This window comes from Agelaius phoeniceus, chromosome 4 (assembly GCF_051311805.1).
Source record: "Agelaius phoeniceus isolate bAgePho1 chromosome 4, bAgePho1.hap1, whole genome shotgun sequence".
Classification (NCBI taxonomy): Eukaryota; Metazoa; Chordata; class Aves; order Passeriformes; family Icteridae; genus Agelaius; species Agelaius phoeniceus.
Window position 1 is genome coordinate 12254920 of NC_135268.1, and position 17658 is coordinate 12272577.

At 49.4% G+C, this 17658-nt stretch overlaps 1 protein-coding gene across 5 annotated transcripts in view; it reads right to left on the reverse strand.

Moving 5' to 3' along the window:
- Positions 1 to 17658, reverse strand: part of SEPTIN11 (septin 11) — a 47851-nt gene that overhangs the window by 17323 nt on the left and 12870 nt on the right. For all 5 annotated transcript variants that reach the window (XR_013181952.1, XR_013181951.1, XM_077176823.1 and 2 more), the window contains exons 2-6: positions 7175 to 7289; positions 4957 to 5152; positions 3774 to 3960; positions 1939 to 2100; positions 206 to 302 (exon numbers count right to left, since the gene is read on the reverse strand). Coding sequence is in view for 3 of the 5 variants with exons in the window: in XM_077176823.1 (XP_077032938.1) it covers positions 206 to 302; positions 1939 to 2100; positions 3774 to 3960; positions 4957 to 5152; positions 7175 to 7289 (757 nt within the window). In the remaining 2 variants the exon portion in view is untranslated. The remainder of the gene's footprint in view (positions 1 to 205; positions 303 to 1938; positions 2101 to 3773; positions 3961 to 4956; positions 5153 to 7174; positions 7290 to 17658) is intronic.

Below are 17658 nucleotides of genomic sequence, written 5' to 3' on the forward strand. Positions count from 1 at the left end.
TGGGCTGCAAACAGTGTCCTGGCCAAACTCTGCCCTCCTGCAGGAAGGAGCTTTTGGCTGCATGTCCAGATGCCCATGCTCAGATCTAAGCTGTGCTCTCTCAGATTTTGGTAAGGGCCATCCAGAAATGGAAGTAACAGAACTGGTTATTCTTGGATCAGAAGGGGACAGTGAGAAGGCCTGGCTCGTGCCCTTGGTAACATACCCTGCACAACACCCCAGGGGTACTGCCTGGCTTTCGCCATCTTGTTGCCAATCTTCACTTCCTCAGTGCTGCCAACCACGGCAAAAGGAAGGTGGACCTACAAAAGGAAAGGGACAATGAGGCCGGGGGTTTCCTTTGCTGCCTTGCCAGAGATTGTTTCTCAAGAAAGCTGTTTACTGGGGCAGCTCTGCTAAATTTAAGTTGTTTAAACGCCTTTACAATTTGTCTGGTGTTTCAGGAAGAGCAACAGGACAATCTGGATGAGAAACCTGATCAGACTTAAAGCCCAAAATTCTGAAGTCATAAAAACACAAGATACGTACATTGTTTTCCATTTAATTACAAAGCACTACTGTCTTAAGCACAGAACAAGTCTTACAAACTGGAACTGAATTTGAACACCGAGAAAAAAGAACCATGAAACAATAAAAAAGAAAATACACTCGATCCTCTCAAGGAAGACAAAATTCAGGGGGATTTTGCTGCTACAAAGAACTGCTAATGCTTCCTCTTACACAGGGCAAAGCTGTGAGCAAGGGGAAGAGCGGAGCTGACCCAGCCCCCGGCTGACACATCTGAGTCATGGAGTTCTGCTCCGTCCAGGTCTCTCTGTGGGTGTGGTGGCAGCAATCTGGGATCTATTCCCAGAAGTGTGGCTGCTGCCAGGAGGGAGTCCGCCTCAGCTGCCAGCCCAGCCCAGCCCAGCGGAACTCTCCCTGCCTTAACAGCATCCAAAGGGGCTGGGTGCAAGCTCTGGGAGCGGGAGCTGTGTCAGCCAAGCTGTGGTCACAGCCTGGGTGGGAGGGGAAGGTGTCAGGGCAGAGGACACAGGATTATCTGGCAAAGGGGTTTCCCAGCAGCCAGGCTGCACCTGAGGAAGGCAGAGCTCTGCACACAGTGCACGCTGGTAGAACAACATGCCTTCTCTGTGCCAGCTTCTCCCTGCTCAAAACAGCAAGAGAGGCAATAAGGAGCTTTGGAGAGGGTCTAACATTCAGCTGGATGAGATAATGCCCATCTACAAGCCCTTGAGCAGCAAAACTCACAGCAGCCTTCAAGTAGCAAAGAAATAGCTTAATGTGAGTGCACTTGCTTTAAGACTGGCACATCCTCTTGGGGCCAATCAACACCTCACTGCCAGCAACCCTGAGCTCAGATTCTTCCCTTTGCACCCTGAGTCAGGCCCTTGGCAAAGAGCTGCTTCCCTTGGTAACCCCCCCCTAAAATGTTAGGTCCAGTCTAGCCCTTAGTGCCCTCCCACCCAGTGTCCAGAGGCAGGGGAGGACACTGCCTCTAGAGGAGGTAACAGCCAGAGCCACTGATGGGCTGTGGAGAGCTGGAACATCAGTGCCGGTACCCCACTCCCAGCGGAAACCAAAACAAAGGCGGCAGCGAATGAATCACCCCCATGAAGCAGCCAGTGGTCGTTTGGGACAGGAAAGCCAAACCTCAGCTCTCTGCCCTGACCACACTTAGGCCCTGCCTCCCATCCTCTTCCTTTCCTGAGACGGGAATACTGCAACAGGGGAAGGATGTGAGAACTGCAATGGGGGAGAAGTGGTTTGTCACACAAGGAAACGTATCAGACCAGGTACTGCCAGCTCCCAAAAGCCTTCTGGCCAGGCTGATGTCCGTGCTTAAATTGCAGTTTTGAAGCCAAGCAAGACCCAGCAGGGCCATCAAGGACAGGACCAAGCAAGGCAAGGGCAGGCACCCCCCCCCAGATAACATACACTCATGGTGGCATTGATCTCGGCCACTGTCTCCTCATCGGTGGGGAACTGGTAGATCTGGACGCCGTTGCTGACCAGCTCGCTCATGATTTTGCTCTTGAACTTGTGCAACTCGTTCTTTGCGATGGTGTCGGCCTTGGCAATGATGGGGATGATGTTCACCTGCAAGACAGGACAGCACAGGTTGCGTCTCTGGGAGAGGACAGAGCAGGACACACAGTGACAGCCCTGAAGTGCCACCAGCCAGCACCCCCAGCAGATGAACTTCCCTGGGGCTGCTGCTGCCAGCAGCACCACCTCAGGCAGGATTTCCAGGCAGCAGTGATGGCCTTAGAAAGAAGTCAAATGCAATTTGGCAACATGCTATTTCCTGTCCTGTCATACTCCCCTCCTCATCTGAATTGGCTGGACAGGAAATGTTGTCATAGATTATTATGAACTGCTCCAAAAAAAAAAAAGAGAAAGGAAATGACCATATCTGCACATCCCCTGGTACTGCAGCTGGCTGGATTTCAGCTGGAGCCATGCTCAGACAACAGCCTGTCACAGACCCCCACTTGGGGAATGTCACCAGGGACACCAGAGGGGCAGCAGAGCTGCTGTCACCCCACAGGAGATGGAAGCAGATGGTGTCTATCCAGCCCTGGAACACACAGGACCGGGGCTGGCAGTAACACAGGCACACTTCCCCCACCTGTGTACCCTTATGTGCCCCTGGACACTGCAGAACCAGGGATCACTCCTCCCTGCACAGCTCTGAGATGAAAGATGAGTTACTGCCTCTCTTCCCTAGGCAGGCTGTTGGCAAGGATAAAGATCCTGCCTTCTTTCCCTGTCTCCTCCCTTCAGAGGGACAGTTTCTGCTTTTGATCTTGCAGGTTTGCTTTTCCCTGCAACAGCAGACAGAAACTGTACTGAGGATAACAGTAATATCGACCCATATGGAGGGATCTTAACTATAGTACTTAAAAATCCTCTTCTAGTACGTCACTTAATTCTGTTTGGAGCTATTAAATCCCCCTTGGCCAAAAGACAGACCAGGAATGTCAATTAGCTCACTTGGGATAAATCTCCGTAACCTTATTTTCAGTTGAAGAAGGCAAGGAACTTTCTCCCTCCCCACATAAAACCCAATCGATTGGCCTCTCTAGGAAACAAAGAACCACTGTCATCATTGATGTCCTGCAGAATCAGGAGCCAATGAGGTGCACAGTGGACTGATTTAAATTACTTAATCATGATGGAAAGGAGCACAGAGAAGGCTCAGTTTAGCTACTCAGGCTCTACATTTGTACCTCAGTTATTTTTCCTAGAAGAGGGGCAATCTCTTTTGAACCATGGTTTAAACCAAGCCCATGAGGGTACCTGGAAGAGCCAGGTAGACGGTACCAGGAAGATGCCAGCTAACATATTTATTCAGATTCTTGTTTATGACTTTACAGCTAGAACACCACTACATTTGCCATAGCAGATCAAATCACTGTTTTTGTCTAGCTGGATGAGGTCAGAGCAAGCAGACACAGCACCCCCATTTGTTTTTAACTGACTAGAAAGACAACCTCAACTGTCTTTATTGACTTTAAAGATGAGCTGGGGAGCACGTGGCCAAGCTCCCCACCCAAAGTAGAGCTGGAAAAGAGCAGGAGTCCAAACTCTCAATAAATCTGTGCAGCACGTGAAGCAGAATAATGACCCATTGTAGCAGCTTGCCCCAGGTACACCTCTCACACTTTTTGTCTGCAGTTCTCCACTACTAAACCCTGACATGATTTTCCCAAGCAGATGGCAAGATAATGAAAGCACTACAGGGCCGTGGTGACCCAGGCAGCCAGTACCTTACTGTCCAGCTTCTTCATGGTGACCAGATCCAGGGACTTGAGCGAGTGTCCAGTAGGAGCAATGAAGTAGAGGCAGGCGTGGATCCGTGTGTCGTGGTAGTTGAACAGGGACCGCTTGATCTTCAGCTCTTCCTGCAGGTAGGCTTCAAACTGGGCGTCGATGTATTCCACTATGGGCTTGTAGCTGGGGAGAGAAAGCACAGAGAAAAGCAGGGAATTGGAGCTGGGACCACACAGGCCACTGATGGACACTCAGGAGCTCTGTATGGCACAGGACAAGCACTGCTTTAGGATAATCCCTACCAACCTACAGTCCCTCCTTCACAAGGGTGTGTTTCCACTTGGTGCACAGGCAAAGCACAACAGATATGACAGCCCTCAATTTCAGGTGCATGGAAACCACACAAGACTGCTCACCTGAAGAACAATGCCTTTGGCAGCCCAATTCAAGTCTGAGCTGCTGCTCTGCCAATCTCACTGAAAATCATCTAACAAAAAAACTTAAACATGAATACATGACCTACCCTCTAGCTTGTCCAAAATCTCATCATCTTAAAAGAGGGAAGGGAGAGTCACAAGATAAGAGGGACTTGTCAGGAACTAAAGGCTATGAGCAAAGCTCAGAAGACAACTGCATCATTCATGGACATTGGTGGGACCATTTTGTTGGAGAAAAGGCAGCTCATGCAGCGTAACATGTCCTTATTCAAATTAACTGTTTGTGCTTCTGGAAAGAAAATTGCTCCATGTGTTCCCCCTCCACCAAGGGCAGCTTCATGGACATCACTAGGTGGGTTTGTAAAATGACTGTCTCTCTGGTTTCCTGGCTTATGGAAATTCTGCCTCTGACCATGAGACACCAAAAACCTCAGAGACATGCGCAAAGAAAGCAGTAAGGCCTCACACTGGGAGAAATGTTAGAGAAAACCCCGTAAAAAAAGCAGAGCAAAGGACGACTGGGAAGCCTCAAACTGGAGGACAGAGCGAATCACACCCACCACAGTCGTATGTGCCAGGACACAGCAGGAGAACAAAAGCTCTCCCTAAGCCCTGCTGCCCACCCCTCTCTCCACAGGGTTAGGCAGAAACAGTATCTGGGATGGGAAACACCCCCAGAACCTGCTGCCCACCTCAGAGGGCACCAGCAGGGGGATGTGTGTCCCAGCAGAACTCAGATTACCTGTCATCCTTGTTGATCTGATCACCAAAGCCCACGGTGTCCACGATGGTCAGCTTGAGGCGCACGTTGCTCTCCTGGAGCTCATAACTGCGCGCTTTCAACCTGACACCAGGCTCGTTGTGCGTGGCGGGCTCGCTCTCGAACTTGGTGTTGAACAGCGTGTCCATCAGCGTCGACTTGCCAATGCCAGTTTCACCTGAGCACACAGAAGTGACAGAAGTGTCAGGACAGGGCCTCCCTCACCTCTTTCTGTGGCATGTTCCCCAGGTTAAGGAGTCATTCCACTTGGGCAGCAGTGGAATTAGGCTACATGCACATCGCTAAGCAAGATAATCCCTGCAGGAACAGATGTCTTCAGAGACAGTCCCCTTCTTGACCACTGCCCCAGGACTGACCCAGGAACTTTCTTAATGGTATCAAATTGCCAATTCTCTCAACTCCACACCTGATTCCCTCATTTTGTTTCAGTGTTTTTCAGGCAGTTTTATTGTCTCAAGAAGATCATCCAATACCCATAGTGCAACTTAAGACAATAAAAATCTGATACAGAGAAATATATCCAGAGTTCTTGAAGAAAAAGGCATACTGGTTAAATACCAACTTTTAAAACTATTAGTTTCACTAATCCCCAGTGCAATTAGCAACATGGATGAAAGCATTAGCCTAAATCCCATTTTTCAGTCAAAACTGTTTGTTTAGCAATTACACTCTCAAACAGCTATTGCTACCCATGCTGTGAGCAGGGGTGAGCTGAGGCAACTCACACAGAAAGCCAAGTCCTAAACTGATGGTACAGACTGCCTGTGGCTGAAGCTGCGAATTTTAGGGAGCTCCTGATGTGAACTGCTGTGTTCTATGCCAGATAAGCTCTGCAGCATTTCACATCCCAATTAGAAGTCTCACATTACAACAGTGAATTTGTGTCCTCTCTCAAATCACAATTTTTAACAGTAATTTTTTTTCAAGGCTGAGATTTCTGTTCCTTGGCCAACTGCAGCAGTTTGTGTGGAACGTTAATATGGGGTGAAAATCGGTGGATGGGCACATTTCACAAGGGAAAAAAGAGGTGGATCAAATTGCTAATGGAGACATATTAAGTCACGCTAAGAAAGGCATATTTACTTCAAGAGAGAAAGGCAATTAATTTATGCCATTTTGATCAAAGAGCTGCCTGCTAATCAGGCTGTTCCCTGCTGGATTGAAATGGTTTCATGCTGCTATGAGAGTCACGTGAGGGCTGGGAGCTCGAGTGTGCACAAGTGCAACTACTCTCTTATCTCCTCCTTTCACACACACAGCTACAGAGAGGAGTCAAGTTTGCTAGATTTCTTTTCAGGCAGCTCACAGAAATTCTCAATTTGCTGTAGAAAAATCACAGTCAGAGGGTTGTGGGGTTTTTCCAGCTAATTAATGTAACTAATTAGAAGGGACAATACTCCCCTCTTGGAGGCTTGAACGAACAATGAATGGAAAGATGATGTTTGCAGCCTGCACTGCCAAGCTAAGAGAAAAACCCAGCAGTTTTGTCTCTTTACAGAACCAGATTCTGGGTTCACTGACAAGCCAAAGCTGGCTTGGCTCACAGCTCCCGGGGCTGAGCAATGGATTTCCAGCTGTGGAGCAGCCACAGCGTACCAAGACAGCAGCTACCTCCCCACAGCCAAGAGAAGTTGCTGCCTCCTTGTATTTCACCCTCTGAACAATTTGGGAAAAGCAACTCAGGCTATTAAACCAACTTCCACATTAAATACAGCAGAGGATAGGTGACAAGCTTTGTTCTCCAGTATATCATTAGGAGACTAAAAATGGCATCGTTTCCAAGTGGAGAAACTAAGAATGTAAGGATACAGGCAAACCCTGGAAGGGAAGGAATGCAATTTGGTGAGAAATACCCTCCACACTCAATCCAGAGAAAAGCAGATTTAAGTGAGTATCCTTTTAAAAATACATTTAGTTCCCAACTTCAGTTTCCTTACAGGCAGCCTTTGGGGAAAGCAGAACCACTGGATGATCAGAGGGATAGATTTTAACAGCTAGCACTTGCCATGCTCTGACTCAGGGGACAGGGCAGAGAAAGGGGAAAGAGGAACACCCCATTTCACCATGGAGCAGCTCTGGGAAGACAAGCACAGCCTGCAGGGGCTCAGCCCTGCCCTGGGCAGGGGGAGAAGGTGTGAGTGTGGGGCTGCGGCCCCTGAGGGCCCAGCAGGTGACCTACCCACACACAGGATGTTGAAGCAGAAGCCCTGTGATGTTGACTTGTTGACCAGCTGGTCTGGGAGGCTGTCGAAGCCCACGTGGCCGGACAGGGACAGGTTCCTGAGGTCATCATTCTGAAAGAGCCAGGAGAAAAGCAGAAAAGCATTCAGCAGGGTTGCAACACCCCTGGCAGGGAATAGGTCCTGTCAGAACTGCATTAAGGACACAGAGGCATTTGGGACACAGGATCTGTGTGGGTGCCCCTCCCAAACACACTCTCCTTTTCCTTCTATCCATCTCTGCTGTGGGGCTCAAGAACTAAAACATCCCCAAACCAAACATCACCACACTGGTTCTCCGTGCTTGTCACCAATAAACCAGATTCTTTACCCTAATATTATTTTGGCAGACACCTGGAAAACAGAGTGGAACACAGAGCTGTGAGCTGACCAGTTCCTGTTCAGCTGGTGAAGCAGCTGAAGCTGCCTCCTTCATGTCCACTACACAGCTACACAGCAGAAACCAGCCAACTTCCACTTCAGAATTTCCCCAGCAGCATGGGAAACTCCCAAACTTCCCAGTGAGGCTGGCTCCCTCAAGAAGCACACTGAGGAGTGACAGAGGTTGTGATATGGCACTGCTTGCAGCTCCAAAAGCTATTCCTGACAGATACCTGTGTAGGCGAGCTGAGAGCCAAGGTGGTGCTTTGCTTGGCTCAGTGTGCCAAAGGGAAGGAGCAGCTCTCACACGTGCTCTGTCCTCCCAGGACTTCAAGGGAAATGCCAACATTCTCGGCCCTTTCCTGCAACCCTTCAGCATGGCCACAGCAGGACACAGCTCAGATAGCAACTGTGCCACCAGAGCCAGCTAAAATTCTTTCCAGCTTTTCCAGGCTTTGACAGAATGGGAATAAAATGAGCAAGCTGCTCTGCCATGCCTTGGTTTACAAATAACCTGATCTGACACGAGGTGAGGAAGCAGGGCACCGTTCCCAGTGTTTCCTGTGTGACCTACAGAGCCCCCAGTGCTGCCTGTGCACGTCCTCAGCAGGAAAAGAAGTCAGGCCAGGCAGCCCAGTGGTGCCAGTCACCCCTCATGACCCGCTCTCCTCCTCGGGGCTTGAGCTGACAACATCCAACACCCCAAAGCTGCTCTGTGGAGGGCAAGGGAGCAGCACAAACCTTGCAGAAGGGAGGTTTGACACAACCCCCAGTTTGTGTTTGGGCCCTTCCCGCAGCAGCTATATGGCATTCCACAAAGAGGCTTGGAAAAGCAACCTGGCCCAGTTACCTCCTTCCCTGGCAAGTCATGGTTATGCCAAGGTCCCCAGTAAAACAAGCAAGCAAAAAAACCCCACCAGCTTGGTAGACATGGAGCAGTTCTGCTGTTATTTCACAACATTTTTCTCCTAAAGTTAGTTGTCCTTAATTTGGAAGCTTTCTCCAAACCCAAACCCTTCCAATGGAGTCACTCCCCCAAGGCCACAATAAATTACAGTCATGGGCAGTCTCAGCCTAGTTTAAAGATGCTGGCAAGCTCCAGCTTCTTTCCACAAAGTGGGTTTTGGACCAGACATAGACAACTCTTTGGTTGTTAAGAATCAAAAGCAGAGGAGGACTTCCCATTCTCTGCAAAATTGCTGAGCAGCTCCACTTCTCTCCTCAGAACACAATGGACCAGGCATCAATTGCAGGGAGAAATGAGTTACATTTGGGTTGAGTGTCATGAAAATAAACTCAGACCTAAAGAAATACCAAAATTCCCTGAGAAAAGCAACATCTCCAAGTGAAAATGCCTCAGTCTGTGCCAGGAGCCTAGGCAAAGGGATCCTTTCTGCCATGCTGGCACACAGAGCCTGGCACCTGTGCTAGGCACCTGAGCCTTCTCTCAGCATCTAAACCAGGCTTGTCCACAGCTAAATGCCAATTTACCAGCCTGCTCACCTCCATCCCTCTGTAAGCTGGGAGCTACTCACCAGCACCACACCACAGAAGCTTAAGGTGATTAAGAGATGCTATCTCCTTCACTCAGGCTGGGTAAAGAATAACCACCCAGAAAGACCATCATCTCATTCACCCCCAACAGGGATTTCCCTGGAAAAGGTCTTGGGATTGATGTATTACATGAATGGGTGAAATTAAATATTTGTAACAGGAGTATTTCTAAAAAAATTGCTGGGCTTGGGTTTATGATAAGTGAAGGGAGCGTGGAGCAGATCCCAAAAGCAAAAAGTGCCCATGACTCACAGGCTTCACAGAAAGTAGTGGGTGTTGAACATCCCTCAGCACAGCACCAGTATCTCTTTCCCTGATATATTTTGGGAAAGCAAGTACTGCCTATCATCAGTTGCTCAGCAGGAACAGGAGTTAGACTCATCTCTTGCATCTGTGTCAGTTATTTTTGCTGGAGACCTTCTCCATTTTTTTTTCATCTGCAAGTGGCAAACATCAACAATGGAATAAACAAAAACTAACTCTGCACTTTGCAATGCCAAGTATTTTTCACAGGCTGTGCTGCACAACAGGAGACAGGAGTAGCCTGATATCTGCTCAAAACATCAAAGAAAAGATCTGTGAAAAGATCTGAGGCCTGAGGCACAGGCAGAGATGAAACACAAACCCCAGCATTCACCTCCCTCTGTGTTCCCAGGATGCAGCGCATCTCCCTGAGCAAAGCAGACAGAGAAAATAGCTGCAATTCTGCACAAGGCCCACAGATACGCATTCTGGAGGAGGCAGGAGAGCCAAAGGAACTACATTTCTAGATATCTCCTCCACACACAAACAGAACCAGTTCTGCAGCAGGCAGATGCCCTTGGAAAGCTAACCCATTTTTGGGGGAGCTGCAGGCTGCTTTTCCCCAGAGTAAAGAGGTGCACATGCTGCATAACCACTTCCCACTGCAGCCAGGTCTCTGCTCCTGCTTTCACCCCTTCAAGGGGATATAGCTTCATCCACAAGGAAAGGAAGCCTCTGCTGGAGAGCAACAAGCCTGATTGCTCAGGGTATCAGCAGCAGAGCAGGCAAGTGATTCACGCTTTCGGTCTGGCAGAGCAGAAGTGTTGTACCAACAAGGGGATGCTCAGTCAGATGGCCCTGCCTCTCCAGCTGTGAACTGCCATGACAAGCTCCTGAGCACAGTCAGTGGGCTGGGTTTGATCCCAGCTGAGCCACCCCTCTGGGAACTGGGCACCTCGGGCTGAAGAGCAGTCAAAGGCTGACATGGCTCCTGCTCCACCCCAGAGCCCTGTGTGCACCTCTCGGGAGTTTGCTGGTTATTGCAGCCCCGAGATACATGAAAAGTCTCTATTTTGGCCCATGTGTCCAAAGAATGAGGCTGAGTTCTTCAGTTTTCAGTCTCAGAGTTGTTTATTATATCTTATCTATAAAAGTTTTCTCCTGTCCAGCCAAGGTCTGCTCAGCAGGACAGCCAGCGGCACTCTGACCACCCTCAGGGCAGTGCTGGCTCTTTATACTATGAACTACATATAACATGTTTACAATCACTTTCCAATACCTATCACCTATCTTAGACAGTGAACTTCTATTCTAAACCAACCCCAAAGTGCCAGCATCACAGCAGAAGATGGAGGCAGAGAAGAAGAAGAAGAAAGGCTGGACACACCCAAGTCCTTCCATCTTGTTCCCAAAAACCCCCCATTCCAAAAAAACACCAAAATCCACCCTTTCACCCAGTGATAATTTTATTATTACACTAAAACTTCTGCAGCTTCCAGGTCCTCACACAAAGCTGGTAATTTGCTCCATGGGTCATAATCAAACCCATAGGTGTTCTGCTCCCTTGCTCCCAGCTTCAGGATCCATGGACAAGATGAGCATGGGTGAAACAGCAGCTCCACAGATTCCTGCAGACACCAGCCAGCTTGCACCAGATGTGCTGCTAGACTTGGGTGTCTGGATGTTCTCACACATTGGAGAGTTTAAGACATCCCAAAAGCAGTCTGTATTTTTAAACTCTTCCTCAAGGCAGTCACGTCTCTTGTACTGAACCCTGCATTACAGGGCACTGTTTCTCTCCCTCTTCCCATACCATCCATGAGCAGAAAGGGATTCTGAACAGCCAGAGCTATGTGCTAACCCCTACAAAAACTAGGGAGTGACATGAACAAATAAATGCTTGTTTCTTGGGAAAAGATGCTGATCACTTGACTTCTCTTTGCAGAAAGCCCTACAAGGCATCCCACAGTCGATATTTCTTGGATCAACAACGATCTTGGAGCTGCTGTTATCACAGCTGCTGGCTTTAACTGCAGCAGGGGAAGGGAAGGGGTAAGTTGAGCAGAGACAGGCCCCCAGAGGCACAGCAAATACTACCTCCCATCACTTTATATAAAAAGATTGATTGTCAGGCACTCACATCCCACTGCTCTTAATTTTAAGGGGGTAAAAAAGCCCTGCAAAAGACAAGAATGGGTTTGCAGTCTCAGAACCCTCTCAAGGCTCTTTTAGATATCTTTTTCTTAACACATAACTCCTGGTGGAAATGGTTTCACGGGTCAGGCAATGCTCTAATGGATGGTCTGTGGCAAACAGTGGGTTTGGCTGGACAGGAATCAGTGAAGCCCTATAAAACAATTCAGCTGATGAGGCACGTGCAAGGCAAGTCAGCTCATTCCTCTCAAGCCACAACAGCTTGGCAGGGCCAGCAGGAATGAAGTTTTTCTCCTCCCTGGAGTCAGGAACAGCACATCTCTGTGTGAATGGGGAGCTGGAGGTAAAGGTAGGTCCCATGTCACTCCTCCAGAGGCAGCACAAAGCAGAGCTGAGTCCTTATGCTTCCAAAAGTGCCTGGCAGTTGATTGGAAACAAAGCAAAGTTGCTCCTCTCCTAGGCAGGAAAAAAGCCCCACTCCCAAAAGGCCAAAGGGAAAGTTCCACAAGGACATTTATTGTCCCCTCGCTCAGGACTCAACCATGATGGTGGCTATTCCCCAGTCCAAGCAAGCTCCTGGCTGAGCCCCTTTTGCTTTAAGGCTGCTGGCAAAACATTCCCCTTGGGCCCCTCCCGGCCCACTGCTGCTGGAGGCTGGGGGTCAGCTTCACACGGCCTCCCAAGAGTTAAAGAAAACAAAAACCAGCCTCAAATTCAAGAGGGGAACAAGGCTGGTATGCAAAATATTGAGCTCAACAGCAAATATGAAGCAAGTGTTTAGTTATTTGAGGCCACACGACTTAGGAGGCACCTTTAAGAAATTCTAAAAGCTTTTACTGTTGTCAGCAGCTCAGACCAGCAACATTTTTGACTCATTACTAGGTCAAATCATCTTAAATGCTGCATCCACAGCCAGGGACCTCAGGGATAGTTTAGTCTGCTCAGATAAAAAAGCAGCTCAGGCAAGAGCAGGAACACAGAAGCACGGAGTAGTCAGGAGGACAAAGATCTATCCCCCTCCCAGAGTTAAATCCAAGAGCTGATGTCCCTGCCAGGAAGGTACCAAGTATTCCCAGTGTCTAAGCCAGAGCCAAGCTCCCTGTTCCTCCCAACAGCACCCATAACTCCACTCCCCTTCCTTACACAGAGTTAAGGGATGGCCAAACCCTTAACTGTTGGACAAATGGATTTATGAATAGCACGGGGAGAACATAGGAAGCAAGAACAACTCCCTTCCCCTCCTAGGCATGCAGGGATGCCAGAAGAAGAGGGCTGATAGCAATCAATCAGTTAATCAGTTCAGAAAGAGAGGAAGGACTTCTTGGCTGTTGTTTCAGGGTAAGATAACCATCAGTGTCACCAGCAGAGGAGGGGGAGTTCCTGGCTCCACGCTGCTGCTGCTGGCTGGCTGCAGGCTCGGGCAAACGTCTGCACAAGTAACTCAAGTCTGGGAGGTCCTTGGTTGTTTTTCTTCCCCCTTGCTTTCTTCCCCCCCCCCCCCCCCCCCCTTTCTCTCAACGGGGAGAGCAGACCCCTGTGGAAGGCATGCTCTCATTCTGTACATTAATGTGTCAGTCAAGCCATGAAGATCCGTGCCTCCCTGCCTGCCACCAAGCCACCAGTGACTCACTGCTGCAGCTATTGTCCCTGAGGGACGGACTGCAGGAAACCATCTTGATCTTCCTGGATAAAAGCTGGCACCAGCTGCAGCTGCCCAGGGACACACAGCTCCTCACCAGGCCCCTGCCCCAGCCCTCCAGCAACATCAACCACAACAGCAAGGAGCCAGGTCTCTGCTCCCAGGAACAGGGAATGCTGTCAGCAGAGCTACACCACACTTGGCTCCCTTGCTCATTAAACAGGGAGGTCACAGGGAATACAAAAAGGCTCTCCCTGATTTTGCTTTTAAGCCCAAAGAATCAGGATGGCAGAAAAGGTTATTTTGTGGAAGGAAGGCTGGAAGCAACTTGACCAACAGAGCACTGGGCAGCAGCAGATGGGGAAGATCAGGTGTGGGACACATGCTGCCCTCCTTGCAGAAAATAATGCTCTACAGATAAAATCTCATGGAACTGCAGAACCTCCAGCCAGAGGAGGCTGCCACTGAGACCAAGTAAGGGGTCCCCCTGAGCAGATGCCCCCAGAGGCTCTGGTGATGCTGGACACACTTCCACAGGCAGTAACACAGGGGAGCAATGCTCTCTCCAGGGCTGACCCCCTGAACGAGGGGCAGAATGGCAGAGGGGACAACGAGCAGGCACCACAAGCCGGTCCCTGCTTAGGTGCAGCCCACACACACAGAGCCAGCGTGCCCCAGCCCAAGCAGCTCCAAGCTCTCCCAGCACAGATGCCACAGGGGGTGGGAAGCACAGGGCCCACCTCCCGAACACGCAGCACCAAATGTCCTGGTTTGCAGCGCTCACAGCTGCGAGAGCTACCCCTGTCACACGGCAAGGACATGCTTCCCGCGGCCCATCCAGCCCCGCGCCTCCGGGCACGCCGGCGGGGAAGCGAGGGGAGCTGCTTATATTGGCAAGCGGCTGGAACTCGGCAGGAGCATGGAGGGAAAAGGATACAGTTGCATTCTTCTGGAAAGAGGGAAGTCAGCAAAATCCGACCACTCAGGAGGGGCAGCAGAGAGTGGGAACGAGCATTTGTCTTCAGGCAAAAAGTTTGGCTAAAGGTCAGCACAAGCTCAGAGCACTCACAGTTCCATGTATGCCAAGGACTGACATAAAAGACATTTTCCTCCATAGGTTTCCAAAAACCACAGACCTTTCTATTTGGAGGCAAAGTGACTAATGCTTCTAACAGCCCCTGATGTCACAAACTGCTAACCAGCAAAAGAAAAAAAAAGCTGGACTTGGGGATGATAAGGACCATATGTGCATTCCAGCAAGGCTTGTAAACTCGCTGAAGGGAAAAAAAAAAAAGGAGAGAGGAAGGAAGGGGAAAAAAAAAAAAAAGACATAATGTGACAAACAAGAATGAAGACCATCCAAAGGCAAAGCCCAATGAGAACCAGATGCTCTGTGCCTCTCTGGCCAATCTCTCTCCTGACAGGAGGACGACGTGCAACATTCCCTCTCTGCCCGCCTGTGCCGGGCTGAGGGATAAAATGGGAGCTGCTGCTCCTGCCAGCTGCCCCTGCCGACCCACTGCTCTCCTCCTGCTTCAATTGCGATGCCCCTACCCTCAGGCTGCTGCAGTGCCACACACAGGGAAGGGCAAACCTACCCCCTTGGAGCATCCCCACCATTCCCTCAGCCAGGCACAGCACAGAGAGCTGCAGGCTCCTTCACGTGAGCCCTGAAACACTGCACAGTGACATAACACACACCAGCCAGGACCAGAGAAGGCCCAGTTTTTGCTAGACTTGAGAACCTGCCACCTTAAGAGTGAAAAACAACTCCCATCAGAAGGACAGAAGCCAGCTGGGAGACAGCAGGAAGGCACATTGCTATATGGCCATTAGAAACACTTCTCTCTCTTCCAGTCCTTTGCCCTTTTCCAGCCCTTCTGGCTGCACAGTGCCACACCACCACAGATACAGTCCAGCAAGGCAGCAGAGAGGGAAAATCCAACAGCCATTTCCTTAAGTATTTCACTGTCATGCTCTTAAAATAGCCTTGAAACAGCTGCACCACGGGCCATTAAGTCATTGGATCTATACTTTGCTCAAAGCTGGAGGCACAGCCCAACATGGGACCCGCCACAGAGGGAAGGGCGATACATGAACTCAGCAAGATTCCAGTTACACCCACAGAGAGGAGGGAGCTCTCTGGGACACTGCCCCCAGGCACAAAAAGGCAGAATTAAGACAAACCTGGCAACAGAGCACCTGACCCCATTGCCAGGCTTTCCTCCAACCTTCCACCAACTCGAGTCCAGTTAGGGTTGTGAGCACAACCAGAGCAGAGGAAGGATTTTGAGAAAGCAGCCCAAAGGGCTTGCTTACAAGGCTGTAACAAGGCAGCACTGTTCCAATACCTAACTCACATTAGGGGCCCCTGGGACACCAAAAGCAGCAGCGTTCCTTGAGGTGGCAAAGGCACAGCCCAGCAGGGCTGCCTCTTAGTTCCTTAACCCCATGTGCTCCTTCCTGAAAAGCTGCAGCCACACATCAGGAGCACATTTTGTCAGCTCCCATTCAACAAGCTGCAGGACTGGAAGGTGCCCCAGATCGTGCTCTGGATAATGAATGATCCCTGGGACTCAGAAGCAGGATCCATGTTAATACTGTGCCCTGCTGGCCTGCTCAGGGGCAGGTGGGGGACACTGGCTGCCTGGCACATGGACACACTGCCGGTGTCTGCACAGACACAGCCCCCAGGCAGGGCACAGGAGCTGTGCCTACCAATGCACACAGCTTCAGATCATTTATTTACCACTTCTCTTCATTCTGGACTAAAGAGCTCAGATCTATCACAGCAGCTGTCCCCACACCTAAAGCCTGAACTAACACAGATGTACATACACACAAGGCTTATCCCATGCCCAGGTACCACAGCAGCAAGTATAAACCAGTCCTAACATCAAACTAATCATCACCCAGTTCCTTGACAAATCCCTACCAAGGCTTGTAGAGCCCAAAAAAAGTGCTAGATACACACAGGAATTCCCCAGGCAAACTTTACTGGTCCAGCATTACCAAGGAAGTGTCAATCCAGCACCAACTGGACTGAAAGGAGTTGGATCAGACCAGCTCTTCTTAAATTCATATGCAACATGTATGTGCATATATTGCACTAAGGTTGTCAAGTAAAAGACCAGAGAAAACATCCTGTGTCTAGCCAAGCCCAGTGTATCATCCTCACTAGCAACAGGCACACTCGAGTGTGATACTGACCAAGTAACCAGAAAACAACAAAGCAAAAGAACCGTCTTTGAATGAATTCACGGCACAGCCTATGAATATGCTGAGTGTTGAGTCACAGCCCTCACATCTGTTTTGAAAAGAGAAACAGAACACACTGAGTCCCTCATGGCACACAGAGCTCTTCCAAGGCGCCACAGAAATCCTTCAACGTGAATAAGAAAAGGTCAGCAATCAATAAATATTGAAAATCACAAATACTGCTTGCCTTAGCACACAGTTTTTCATCTTCAGCAAGAAGAAAGGGGAATTAAGTTAGACTGAATCTGCATGTGGAGGAAAAGGTGAAGGTTTACTCAATTATTTGGCCCACAGTTTTGGAAATACTAGTCCATAGACTTGGAGCTCTCAACTACCTCAAAGCAATAAAGTTCCCCACTTGCCTTCAGCAAGTCCTGGTTTTCCTGCCCTAAACAGGGAAAGCCAACACTAAAATTTTTATGAATAGGAGCAATTCTATATTTCAACTGAATTACTTCCTTCCCTCTACTGCACTAACTCCAAATTTTTGTGGTTACCTTGAAAGACCATGTTTTGTCTTTCCAAAAAACCTCCTTGGCTGGAGTTTCTCCAGAGAAAAGGACATCTGATCTAGGCCTGCAGCACAGCCATAACACTGGGATTGTTAGGAGATGGGACTAGAAGGTCACCCTACATCAGGTTTTTAATCCTCCTTGTGTTTTGCTGCACTGATAACTGCTACAGAAGCTTCATATTTCTGGAGTCGATAGACACTGCAGGACAAAACAGATTTCTCACATGCAGCCCTCAGCCAGGAATGTTCCCACAGCCCTCTCCATATCCATCACTTGCTAAGGGGCAAGGACCACAAAGGGGTGTGATGGCCACTACAATCCTGGTGATGCTCCAAGCCATAAAGAGTCCCCGGACAGGACACCAGCAGTTGCCCAACATACACTCCAAAGTGTCTGAACTCCATAAATGCATAGCTAAACAAACATTTACAGCACCAGAAGAAAGGATTAACTCTCTACTCACAAGGAATCCAAGGATTAGCTTGACAGCTCCAGTTTTTGAGCTGAAGCAGAGATAAACCTTTCATTCCAGAGATTTAAACCAAGTCCCAGAAGTATCAGGAGTCCCACGCTGCCCCACACCTATGTTCTGGAGTTTATCTTGCTCCTGCCCACCCCCCCCAAGAGCTAAAGCTTTCCTTGCATTCCAGCTGCTGGTGACAAAGTAACGCAGTGTGAAGGACGTGACAGAACAAGGCCC